The sequence below is a fragment of the Clavelina lepadiformis genome, chromosome 8 (assembly GCF_947623445.1).
Source record: "Clavelina lepadiformis chromosome 8, kaClaLepa1.1, whole genome shotgun sequence".
In the NCBI taxonomy this organism is placed as follows: domain Eukaryota; kingdom Metazoa; phylum Chordata; class Ascidiacea; order Aplousobranchia; family Clavelinidae; genus Clavelina; species Clavelina lepadiformis.
In genome coordinates, this window is record NC_135247.1 from 17,042,576 (window position 1) to 17,055,988 (window position 13,413).

Genomic DNA, 13,413 nt, shown 5'->3' on the forward strand with positions numbered 1-13,413 from the left:
AAAACACATTGAACGATCTTGTGTGCTACATTTTCATTTGCCTAAATCCTAGATGATTTTTCTTATTACTCTGTTATTTAATTTATCGTTGGAAAATTCAAATTTGATATTCCCTATCATTTGAAACAAAACTAATATATTTCCAAACCTAGATTAGCTCCTTGAAAAATATAGAGGATTTAATGGTTTAATTCATAGTGAGAGATACCAAAGAAGTAGTTTCGGTTTCCTTAAAATCCTTTCATTTCATTACAAATGTGTGCTGAAGCAGCATAACGTTTATACCTTACACGCAACTTCAATCTTATTGCTGCTTGTTATAGCGTTTTTGCGGGAGAATACTGTTCAGTGACGCCAAACCCAGTTACAACAGCCAAAATATTTTTGTCATCCCTGTCATCCTCTTGGTATACCCAAGCACCTGAAACAAAAAAATATTGAAAGTGTAGAATATCTAAATAAAATTCGATTCAAAATCATACGCATTGCAAGTCAGGATAGAAATTAACCTTCTTTCCTGCATCTTGCAGCTTCATTCTCCCTTTCATTTATTATTCCTAAACCTCTCAGATGATCCCCAGCACAATTGTTCTCCATGCATGGCAGGCAAACTGGTTTAATGTAAGTTGTGTAATTCAACCAACCACCTTCGTTTGTTTGCTGCCATTGGTTGCCATTTTGATCATATTGTCTGCCAATTTTTATCTAAAAGTAATTGTTTTTTATTGTTCTAGTTTATGCCAATAATGCTGAATATAGGCAAAGTATATGCGATGCTGTAACTATTACAGCAAAAACAATATTACCCTAAATAATTTTTTAATTGTTGCTCGATTTTATTTAAAAGTTTTCTTTTAAACAAAAATAAAGCAATTTATCTAACTTTTAAATAACATTAAACGTCACAATAACATAGAGATAATATTTATCACAACACCATCTACTTTGTTTTATTTTTACAGAAGTCTGTATATTACTCACCAAGGCAATATCATAATCATAGTTAACCAGTTCTTCCCTGTAGTTGGGATGTCTGATTATTTGAGTTGCACCGAAAACCTTCACATGTGCTGGTAGTAGGTGGTTTGACAGGGTTGGGATTCTATGCAAGCCTTAATGAAATGTCTATATTTGAAAACATAGTGCAGTATATGTCGGCACAGCACGTAAAATCCGTTCAAATACATTAGGTGGATACTGTACATCTACAATTGTACATCATACAATGACTAAAGTCAGAATACACTATTACATTATACCACTTATGAGAGCAATGCATTATAATTATTATTATTATTTCAACCGCTCTTATTTTATAACATACAACTTTAAATGCAAGGTAGAATATATACTTGACAGATAACAGAGTGAATACGAATATGTTTTATGCTATAGCAGAAATTTTATACTAAATCAGCAATGACAATGCAATGAACCATTAACATTCTCACCAAAAGTAAGCAGGATGCGTTGTTCCCATTCACCAATTTTTCGAAACGTTCTGTCATCATTAAACAAATGAGCGGCAGTCAGGACCCACTTATTATTTATCATTGATCCACCGCCACGAAATCCTCCACCATGACTAGCAGCGTACGTCTAAAAATTGACAAACAATCTACATATCCAACAATAGCGATGGATTTCAAAGTTGAATTCACTATTCATTGAATACGTAAATAAGAGCTCTCGTATCAAAGTGTTTAATTATATTTTTATCTTTGACAAGTCGTAAATAATTATTTGAATAAAATAATACTCAAGTTAATCGTCAAAACACAGGTCTAGTACAGTATTGCTTATAATTTCCATGTGAATGCTTTATCATCATATGCACAATAAAAAAAACTTACATGGGAAACAGAAGAACGTTGTATGGTTATCACAACATGCCAGAGCCAAGCGGCGGTATTTGCATCATTCCCGTTGATAATTCTACCAATACCTGCAAAGTTTCTTATATTACCAATATCACCAGCTTCACCACATTTACTGCTATTGTTGAGAAGACCGCCTGTAATTAAAATGTAAAGTTGAACGAAGTAGAGTTGAATATATATTAACGTAAAGTTGAATCAATATATAATAATTATTATTATACTATAAAAATCTATTACAATGTGTACCATGTACAAATGAGCAATATAGCCTATAACTGTAAACGGTGAATCCTGTACCACCATAAACTGGTTTTAATGCATCCACTGCAGAACTAAAAAAGTAGTTGTAAATAGTATACATAGAATATTGAGATTATAACTGTGTTATATATACATGTACAAAAATATTAACTTGTTTTTTGCTGACCTGACACCAGCACATTGTTAACATTTGGGTTTTGTAAAAATCTGTCGAATGGTGCGGAAAGCCTTTGAAATTCATTATAGGAGCGTTTACCACGAAAACCAAAACCGAAAGATACCACGTACACCTAAAAGTGTTAACTAATACGGTATTGTAAATTTCTAATTGTAGCTTACTAATGTTCGCTTTCTATTGGTATTGCTTTCTTATTATTGTTACTTACTTTATTTTAAATTTTTTCTTCTACTTTGTTTATTAAAGTTATGTTAATGACGTCAAAAATGTGTAGAATAATTATAAAGAGATTAATAGAACATTTTAATTTTTATAAAAATCATAATTGACCTCACGCAAATTTTGGTTATGGTTTCTTTTGAGTGCTTCCATAACTGGGACAGGATAAAGTCCCTCATCATGACGCCCTATATAAAAATTAATATTTTGTTATTGTGTGCTCATATCTAACATAAAACCATTATGGAAAACACATAATTACCATGAACAAAGAGAAATACATAGCGCTGGTTATCTCTGTTGGCATTAATTGATTGCTCAAGAATTTCAACCAGTCTAGATAATGCCAAGTGAGTATTTCTGCCATACCCAATATCTTGAAGCAGATTTTCTACAAAAATAGAATTCTTGGATGAACTTGCAAGTATAGTTTAACAAAATAAACGAGCGGCAAGAAACTGTTTGTTATTAACAACTTAAAAACTGAACACATTTTTAGGTATAATTTCTTTCAGTTACAAAAAACTCTACGCTTTATATGAGGAAAGAAATATGCTCTACGCTTTATGAAAGGAAAGAAACTTGTTGTATACATGAACACTCATCTTTGGCAAGTAAATTATAGCTTATGGTAACAACCTCATAATTTTTACAGCATGCATGCTATAGCCTACTTACGTCGATTTTTTATTACATTCTCTAAAACACGGTTGAGGTTTGAAGCAGAGCTTGTGGCCAGGTCATATGTGACTTGAACATTTGATGAAAAAACAAGTATAGCACATTTCAATGGCTGTGTACCAGAAAGCTATTTTCATGGAAGAATACGTTATTATAACGCATAGTATTGGTACATTAACAGTCTGAGCAGAAACTGAAAGGAAACATAGCACGCAGTACACTATAAGGTCACATACACGTCTCACTTACTTGTAACATACGGTCCTGTGCAAATTTTATAGAACTTCGAACTAAGTCATCCCTAACATCTTCAGATATGTCAAAGATAATATAAATTTCAGGAATTCTTGGCTGTCCAGCAAATATACGTTGAATGCTAACACTCTTAACTAGTTGTGTTGAGTGCACAGTTGCTCTTTGTAATTTGTCAATCACTTGTTCATTGCTTTGTGGATGAAAAGGATCTGTTGCAAATGCACTAAGAGTTTGGAAAAACATGCTAGTTAACGATCTTTAACTTAGGTAAGGATTTGTTTTTCAGTCTCAGTTATGAAGGCCAAAGTGGTATACCAGCATTGGCATCAGCTCAAATGTAAAACTTTTATTTGAGAGCAAGAAATAGACTACGCGATGGCATGTTTTTCACCATCAAATATATTAAATTTTGAGCAGCATAAAAAAATAAACGTTGGGCTTTCGAAAATAAGATATTCAATGTTCCAGAAACCATTGTTTTTTATCATACTTATGCACTTTGGACTTCCTCAATCACTCCATTCTAGAAAGTAATAGCACTCCTGGCGAGCTTCACCGATCATTACATAACCAGGATCACATTCAAACTCGACGAAGTTGCCAACACTGAAATTTTCTCCTTGTGTAAGGCGACCATTGATAGGAATGCCAGGGTGAGGACAACGAATTTCATCGTCTAATAAAAACGTGCAAAGTACTCTCATCAAAATGTTGTATTGCAGTAACACTGCTTTGGTATAAATCTTGTAAGGAATGAAGGTGGTATGTGACTGATTTTTGGCATAGGCCTTCATTAATGAAAAACTATACAACCTATGATGTCACAAACAGTGTCCTCTCCGCTCCATAGGCCACTCTCAAGACAAGTCCTCTTCCCACTTCCAAGGATCCTTCTTCCAGAGGAACACCAAAGAGTGATTTCGTGACCAACATAGAATGGTCCAGGTAAACCATTGATAACCCTGCCTCCCATCAGTTGAACAGAAGTTAAAGGATTCCCGCATGTTATTCCTTTGAAAAATAAAAATTAACCCGCAATGAAGTTGACGTTTGTTTAAAAAACTAGTCAATTAATTTTAAAAGATTTCATTGTTCAAACATTTCCTGAAAGATGAAATTTATGCGATTCAGAATGATTTTAGGAGCGCTATAGACGGATTAAAGTGTTTTGAAAATATGATAGCCTATGTCCTATAGCCTACTCTGAAATGATGTTATAAATTAGTCTTTATAGTCCGAAAGAAGTGTAATAGTCTAAAAGTGTATATTCTATGCTTGGCATAAGTTATAATATGGGCCTAACTACCAGAAGGGGAGCGTTTAACTTTAAAGGAACAAACATCAAAATGACTAAATTCCAATGTATTTACTCTATTGCGTATACAGTAGAATGAATAAAAGCCATGGGTCTTACTCCGGCATGATACTCTAATTCCATCCCATGTGCCACCTCCAGTGCATTTTCTTTCGTAGTCGCCAGTTCTTAAATAGAAACCAGGTGTACAAGTGTAATAAGCTCTTCTCTGAAATCCTTCTCCTGTGTATGTGATGCGAGTATTCTCTGCTGGCGGTGCTCGGCCGCAACTGATATCTGGCCAAAAAACTTCGCATAACTTGTCTTGCTGATGCGGCAAAAACGTGCATGACGTCGAGTAAGTTACGTGCCTTATAAAGACAAACTTCAAACAAGAAATTTTAAGTTTCTACACACGGGTCTACGGGCTTAATAGCAAAAAGGGGAAAAATACCATATCGAGTAAGAAATTTTCTACATTACGACAATTTTCTTGTGACAATGTAAGATAGTCTTGAGTTTCTATACCAGGATTGACGCACGATCGACCGCAATATCCATCGCATAAACAACGAAGTCCTTCATCGCAGTGCTGGTCAGTTTGGCAACCTCTACCGCAAACCAAATTGTATGCTCTCGCCTTTCTGAAGTTGTAACGTCGGCATGATACTGAAAAGTAAATATCGTAAATATTACCAACTACAAACAGATAGCAACGATTCATTTTCTCCAAAGTGTTTTGTCTATAGTTAATATTTGCATTTTTGATAACTGTAGGTCATAACTACACATACAACCAACTAACATATGCAAACAGTTGATCCTGTCCAACCACTTCTTCCATGGCAATAATGTGGAATTGTTGGAACCTGCTTAACGTAACCGGGAGAGCAAATATATTCGGCGACGTCATCGTAAAGAAACTGGGTGCTTGTCGATGGGACTGACAAACGATTTGTTCCTCGATGAACTTGAAATTCCTCAGCGTTAGGGATTGCTGGAAGTTGACTACAAAACTTACCTGAAATCATGAAACCGATTTTTATACCAACAAAACAGGAATAAAATAAATGCATAAGTGATAAAACCTGTGCAGAAAAATGCAAAACTACCAATCGTTGGTGTTCTTACCACATTTGCAATGTGAAAAGGCATCCTTTAAAACAAATTAAACATTTTTTCGGCAAATTTTGATTAAATGGGAATGTTTTACAACTAAAGTGTGACAACATTAAAGAATTTGCTTTAATTTGAAATTGTTTTTCCAAGTAAAAACAAAAAATGTCAACCTTTAAGGAATTGATTGAGTAATAATAGAGATATGGAATTATGATTTCTTAGTTTTTATAGCCTGTATTTTTAACGAGTCGCATAAATGCTTGGTTTGCATTGATTCTACTCTATGACTTTACCAACTTTTATAGAGATTGTGAGATTATATTTAAATATCAGGCGTTACATCGGCGGTTTACCATCTGTTCATTTGCGCAAATTCGAAGTTGCAACTTGTTAATATTGGTATTTGATATCGATATCGTTAATATTGATATCGAAGTTGCTTTCTGCACTTGAAGTGAGAAGCAGGTGCAAAAATAAGTTCAAAGGATGGTTTGCAGTAAGTGTACCGAAACAAATCTGGACAGGCTACTTTACTTTGGAAAATGTATCGAAAGCAGTATTCTATGAGCGCTCTCTTGTTACAAACAATATAAAAATATACTAAATCAACTGAAAACAACTCTTTGGATGCATTTTTAAGTGTAGGCCTATACACAATTTATAATCATGTATTTTATAAATTGACGGTAACTATAGTATAATGCAAAGTCGTGTGCCATAGTTAAAACTAGAAACATATACAGGTCGCGTCCATAATTTGCTGGTAGAAAGTGCTCGATCCATTTAGAATACAGTATATGGAACGCAAAACTAGTCCCAGTACATTGCTGGAACCTGTACAGTACAATTTTTAAGGTACAATTATAAGCGTTTATCGGTAGGACCCGTTACTTTAGATTATCATTGTGCAAATTCGTGCACATAAATACTGTACTTATGCACAGATTTTAGTAAAATATAGCAATCAGTTAATTGCTCACCTAAATTTATGCACGAATACCCGCACTCATGATCACATAAACAAACTTTTCCATTTTTGCACTTGCTGCTGTCTGATGAACAATCTTTACGACAAGGTCTACCCACAGCAGCTGCAGCGTTCAAATCTCTTGGAGGGCATTGCGCTGTAAGACATCAAGATGGTAATGGATGGTTTACAAATTATCCTGATTGTTTTTCGAGTTTCTTAAACAAATAATCTAGAGTTATAGACCAACTCAAACTAAACACAAACCAGTTACTATTAGAAGACAAAGTACTTAACAAACTTCAAATGGAAACATACCGGTAGCATATGTCATCCAGAGGACAAAATGTATATAATAATATTTTTTAAACATTTTAAACTTATCACAAGTTAATATTTGCTTGATTTTTCAGATCTATAATTTAAATAAATAAATAAACAAAATTTATTGATTAAAAGTTGCAACACTTTTTACAAACTGTCGAACACTTTATTTGTTCAATTTAATTTAAAGCGGGCCATTATCCAACGCTATATACGAAATGTTTTTTTGTAAACCAAGATTTAATAAATCAAACAAACTCATAATTCTAAGAAACACCAACTTTCAAGACAATGCATAAAAAAATTTACGCTTGTCAGTTCATATAGTCATTGAGATGTTAATCTTTCAAAGTTATCGGTTTTAGCTAGGTCTTCGCCTTGACTGTATATGCGTTGTACCAGATTGCTCAAATCTCACCGATGAACAACGAAATAAAGTAGCCACCTCTCAAAGCAACACTGCGTCTTGCTCGTCTCAGTTTTGTCATAAGTTCTGACAAAGACAGCAATTTGTTCCAACTCCGGAAGTAGTTCATCCGACTTGACGTCTGCCGTGACCTCATGGCTGCATTAATTGCGCATAAACAAGTTCAAATCAGCTTTCTTCGAAAGCTTCGAAAAATAAGAAGCTTCGCTTTGAAAATTTTGTTTCTTTCAGTAATTAAAGCGTTTATTTTATTCACGGGTAAAATGTGCGTAAACATGACACAGTATGCATCATCCTATACTGGTAAGACTTTGTGGTATAAATACATTGCGTTTATACAGTAATGATAGTCAATTTGAGAACAGTTTGTGTGAAGTATAAGTCTTAATTTCAATGCAAAAGTTGTAAGCAGCAACATAATTGATAATGAAATAATAATCAAAATACTGTTGGAAACAAGACGTTGGTTAGATGCTTTAAACCTTGCAAACCCAACAACAAGTTTGACGTCGGCTTGCAGATAATTATTTTAGGCCTGTTCCCGTTCATTCTAATCGAAACCACTTCGTGACTTGCTGAAATACCAGTGCCATGTTTTCCACTGTAGTTCAACACGAAATCTTTTGAATACAATGAACACTGATTACAGAACGATGTTGTTGGCATATTCTAGAGTCAACAAATGCGACAAGACCTTCTCTAAAATACTAACCATATCTCTTGGCTAAAGGTTCTTATTTACTTATAAAGATATTTTAAAATTTAAATTGCTACTCCACATGATAGGCACTCTTAATAAACCTTAAGCCAAGAGCATATACACAAAATGACATTTGTACTATTTGAATAAAAGTTTGTCTAAACCTGGACTTGAAAACTTCATAGCGTCGGCTAGTAGCAAGCGATCACTGGATCGGCTAAATTGCACTGGCAAGAGTAGTAGAGCGATTGTGTTTATGCTTTTCCTTTGATTTATGCCCACTGTGAGCGAAATTATGTCGGTTTACAATTAACAAGCTAACTCTAGGTTTACTTACAATATTTTCTTGTATTACTTGAATGCTCAAACCTGGATTAAAACATCATGAACGCACGCCCTAACATGAACAACAAAGAGTATTTAAAACCTATTAAACAAAGTCAAAATCTTAACTCTCAAAAAGACAAAACTTACATACTTCAAAAACGCAACGTGTAAATGATATGAAGAAAAGACACTCGAATTCACCTTTTAAGTAATTCTTAATTTTGAGGAAATCTACAGTACTATAGCCCACATGTTTCATAGACAAAATCGGGCGGCCTAATGGTTTTTAGGCTAATATACTAGTAATATCATACTAATATTAATATCAACTTGTATGTAAGTGTGCAATTTTACCAGCATGTTTCTCTAATCTTTTGACTTGCGAGTTAATTATATCTGTATTTATACACGCTTAAATCAATCGGATATTTGTGCGCAAGCAATTAAGGGTAAACAAAGTACGTACACACTTAGCCGCAAAGTTTGAGTCATTGTGATGTTTTGTTACAAAAACGTTCGTCAACAGTTTTAATAATTTTTCTGTCTTCATCAAGAAAGGTCAACTGAGAAAATGTGAACAATTTGTGAATACTCAATGGCTATATGTAAATAAATATAAACATTGTACGATTTCTTTGCAAAACCACTTCTGTACTTTGTATTCTGCATCTGCAGCCCTTTTGTCAGTTTCGGTTCCATCCAAAACAGCAACAAAAATATTTTTATAATAGTTTTCAACATAGTTGTCCTCAGCATAGTGGCCAGCAGTTTTTCTTGAGCAAGGTTTGCTTGAAGAATGAAGTCGGCTTAAGTAGTAAAAAAGATGACGCTATAGAAAGCGATACAGCTGTACAGGCCATTCTATTAACACTCAGTCAGTTCACTCAATCTTCTTAAACTTGACTAAAATGACATTACTTTGCTTTCTGCAACTTTCTTCTTCGGTTTCAGTTCCATTTAGAATGCTTTCTTTTTGAAGGTAACTTTTCAAGCAGTTGTTTTCGATACAAGGCATGCAAACCGGGCGAATGTATTCTGTGTAGTTTACCCATCCGAAGTCCCGGATCGGATGTTCCCATTTAGTATGATGTGGAATTAGTTGGTGGCCTATTTTAATCTGCGAAACAACACATCGATTGCAGGTCATACATGAAAATGGTTTTCTTCATTGCAGTACGTAGAGCCTGGATTTTCACACTAATTTTAGTAACAACAACCGTAAAGCATAAATTCTATATGGTTTTATGTCGTTCTGCGAGGCAATAGATCAAGGCCCAAACTTAGAATCGCACAAAAAAAAACATTTGAAACTGGACCAGCACCAAAATGCAAAACTACAGCAATAGCGTGCTTATGTGTATTCAGTCTATAAGAAACTCATCGTTCTACTTCTCATGCATTCAAAAATAGCACAAAAAGTTGTAACAAAGTTGTCCCCTTGGTTTAAGTGAAGGTTAAGTGAGACGCAGTGCTTTTGTCGATTCCTGTAAGCAACTGTGCTAACAAGTTACCAGTAATGTTAAAAGTAGAGCGAAGTGCAATGGGTATAACAGAAAAAGCTTCTGTGATTGATTCATACAATATACAAACCTAGGATATAAGGCATATCCAATGATGAATAAAAATGTTAATGGAAAAAGAAGATGATTAAAATTTAGGCGTATCCGACAACCAACAGACACAAACAAAATGCATGAACTACACAAACAACTCTATCAAGCATTATTTCTATAATTTATTACGAGAAAATACTTACGAGAGAAACGTCAAAGTTGAACCAATAATCATAACTTTCGTGTATGACAATTCTGTCGGCGATGTATGCTCTTGCACTCGGTAACAATCTCCTGGCGGAATATGTAGGGAGGTTTTTATGAAGGCCTGTTAAAACAATGGGTGTTTACATATTTATGGTACTAAGTGAAACATGTCGGAAAATATTGTTTATATTATTTAAGAAGCAAACATGATTATTTCCCGGTTGTTATAATAGTCAAATATCCTAATTAATTTGTGATAATATGATGACTAATGTGACATACGAAATTAAATATCATTTGGAAATTTAGGTTTTTAAGTGTCGAATCAGCGAAGCATAACACTGCGTGACGTAATCGATTGCTTCCTGCTTACTGTGTGTGCACTTTGAGTTATTCAGTCTCGTTATTACGATCAACGCCGCAACATGCGCGTCTTAATGCCGTTGCTGTACCAATGTTTTATCAAACTGTATTCTATTTAAAGAAGCTTCAATATAATCAGAATATGCAGTTGTCAAGGTGAACAATTAATTCCAAGATAGAGAAAAGCAGACAACGACCTTCGAAGACTCATATAACATCGAGCGCTATAGACAATTCTATTAACAAACATTGTAGTGAAGTGGTCAACCTTACAGGTTAAGGTACGACAACAACCATTTCATTACATAGTAAAATATTTTCTGCTGAGTAAAAATCATTACCCGTATTTACTTGATTGTAAGCCGCGGCTTACAAAGTTTTTTTTTCATCATGTTTGCGGCTTAAATTCAAGGGCGGCTTACAATCAAAGGCGGCTTACATTTTTTTTTTTTACAATTTTTCCTTTGCCAAACGTATGCTTGTGTGGGATTTGTTTCAGCTTTGCGTGTAAACAGTTGGTATATGCGGCTTACATTAAATTTTTAACACTATCACATGCGGCTTACATTCAAGGGCGGCTTACAATCAAGTGCGGCTTACAAACAAGTAAATACGGTATCAGACAATGTATTTATTACGTCACACAAGAGTTCAATATTTGGCAAGAGGTCACTATTTGGCATTTCACCATCTCCGAAAAATTTGACCGGATTTATTAGAAGTTTTTCAGCTTTAATTTTAACACGGCTCGATATTTTTCTTAGGACAAACTATTTAGGAGGGGGCATTGGGCCATGCCCAAAATGCAGTAGGCCTATCGGTAAACTTTTAGAGAAAGATAAAAAGCATAAATATTAAAAACAAGGCTTAAATTTCACTGAAGATCTTGAACAAAACTCGTGACGTAATGTTCGTTTGGCGATTTCAGGTTCAGTACTAGACATGAAAATGGTCATGGAACGGAGCCATACAGCATATCGTAATTGCAAATAAGCTACAATGTGTTCTTTTTTCTGAAATTATATTCTTGCGGCGTCTGTTCTCGAGTTAAAAAGTTAGGTTAGATGTAAGTAGATATATTGCATTATTGCTATATTGCATGTTTTATGTCTTTGGGCTTTGCCACTTTTCCTGCTCCTTAACTGTTCGTGAGCATATTGTTGTATTGTGCTTTAACATGCCATTAAAGCGTTGCCATTTGCTAATTAATTTCAACACTTGCAACATTTGGCATTATGTAGGCTTACCATACGTCCCGTTTTAGCCGGGACAGTCCCCCTTTTTAACGTCTTGTCCCGGCGTCCCGATTGGTCAGCCAAACGTCCCAGTTTGGCATTTAGTCAGCCAGCATAGGCATACCGCATAGAAGCCATACACGAACATTAGCATGTTCCTATTATTGTTTTTGCTGTGTAGCGTACCGGTACTTCTTGAAGAAAAATTCGTGATCTTGTTTGTTATTTATTTCATTTTATTCGATAAAAATGTTATTGTGACGTCATATATCGAAAGCGTCCCGCTTTGAAGCCACAAAATTATGGTAAGCCTAGCATTATGGTGGGGCATCACGGCGATTTTATTTTGTGGTTCAATAATGTTTTTCCGCAAGTCCGCTAAAATCCCCATCTTCCCAACGTGGGCTAGGCTATGCTAGGTGGACGTCATTTGATTGAGGGTTTGCGCATCCAGCCATCCACTAAAGCAGGGGTGTGCAACCTTTTGTACAAGAGGGCCAGATCCCAACAACTGGTTGAAACCGCGGGCCACACCTTTAATTAACATACACGTAGTTAAAAGCACAAAATCAATAACAGTTTCTTTCGTTATTGGTCTTGTGACTTTATTAGGGGTTATCTCCTTGCAGAAATATAAGTTAAGACGCAGGAATTTCTAAAGAAAACTGCAATTTAAATTAAGCGTCTACATTTTCCTTGAAATGCTAACTGTTCAGCAATTGACATCTTTGTGAATTGCGTTCTTGCTTTGCACAAGCTAGCCGTTAGGCCCTAATCGTCTGTCTGTGACGCAACAATACCCTATAACGGTTAGGGTATTGTTGCGTCACACACATTCAGCCAAGGTTTGATTCAGCACTGCAAGGGGATTGGAATTGATTGCACATAGCAGACTAAACTAAATTAAAACTCGTTTCGCGGGTCGCACACCGTTCAAAATTGTCACTTCTCCGCGGGCCGCATATTTTTCCTTTGCGGGCCGCATTTGGCCCGCGGGTTGCACACCCCTGCACTAAAGTACTAAACAGTATGACTATAGTAGGCTAGCTTCTAGGTAGGCCTATGGTATGGTGCGAGTACAATGACAATACTAGGACCAGCACGTGATATCGGCGAAAAATATTGTTTGGTTTATTGGCACGATGTTTTTATGATCAAACGTAAAGCCTAAATTTTGCTGATGATACTCAATTGATCTTAACTTATGGTGATAGCCTGCAGGCTTATTGGGCAGTGGTCACCCATATAGTCTAGTGGGTGGTACGTGGCCCATATCTGCTTGTAGGTAATGCACGTGGTTCAGTAACGTGCACATCTAACTTTTACACATTTATGGTGTCTTGTAATGAAGAAAGTTGGTTGTTTACTTTTTTAAACGCCAAGTTTTAACAAACATTTAAAATAAACAAAGAATTTTCAGTGC

The 13,413-nt window shown here is 35.2% G+C and overlaps 2 protein-coding genes across 2 annotated transcripts; both read right to left on the reverse strand.

Moving 5' to 3' along the window:
• Positions 1–981: 981 nt before the first annotated feature.
• LOC143468241 (uncharacterized) lies at positions 982–3,727 on the reverse strand. Its single transcript, XM_076965317.1, has 8 exons — positions 3,469–3,727; positions 3,217–3,346; positions 2,801–2,929; positions 2,650–2,726; positions 2,308–2,431; positions 1,854–2,014; positions 1,452–1,599; positions 982–1,125 (listed from the first exon to the last, which is right to left on the reverse strand). Exons 1-8 carry the CDS (start codon positions 3,715–3,717, stop codon positions 1,103–1,105), a joined length of 1,041 nt encoding a protein of 346 aa, XP_076821432.1. The 5' UTR covers positions 3,718–3,727; the 3' UTR covers positions 982–1,102.
• A 246-nt stretch (positions 3,728–3,973) lies between these two features.
• LOC143468240 (protein lev-9-like) lies at positions 3,974–7,271 on the reverse strand. The gene is made up of 7 exons (XM_076965316.1): positions 7,173–7,271; positions 6,868–7,011; positions 5,574–5,789; positions 5,297–5,437; positions 4,889–5,065; positions 4,288–4,485; positions 3,974–4,150 (listed from the first exon to the last, which is right to left on the reverse strand). Exons 1-7 carry the CDS (start codon positions 7,225–7,227, stop codon positions 3,984–3,986), a joined length of 1,098 nt encoding a protein of 365 aa, XP_076821431.1. The 5' UTR covers positions 7,228–7,271; the 3' UTR covers positions 3,974–3,983.
• Positions 7,272–13,413: the final 6,142 nt, after the last annotated feature.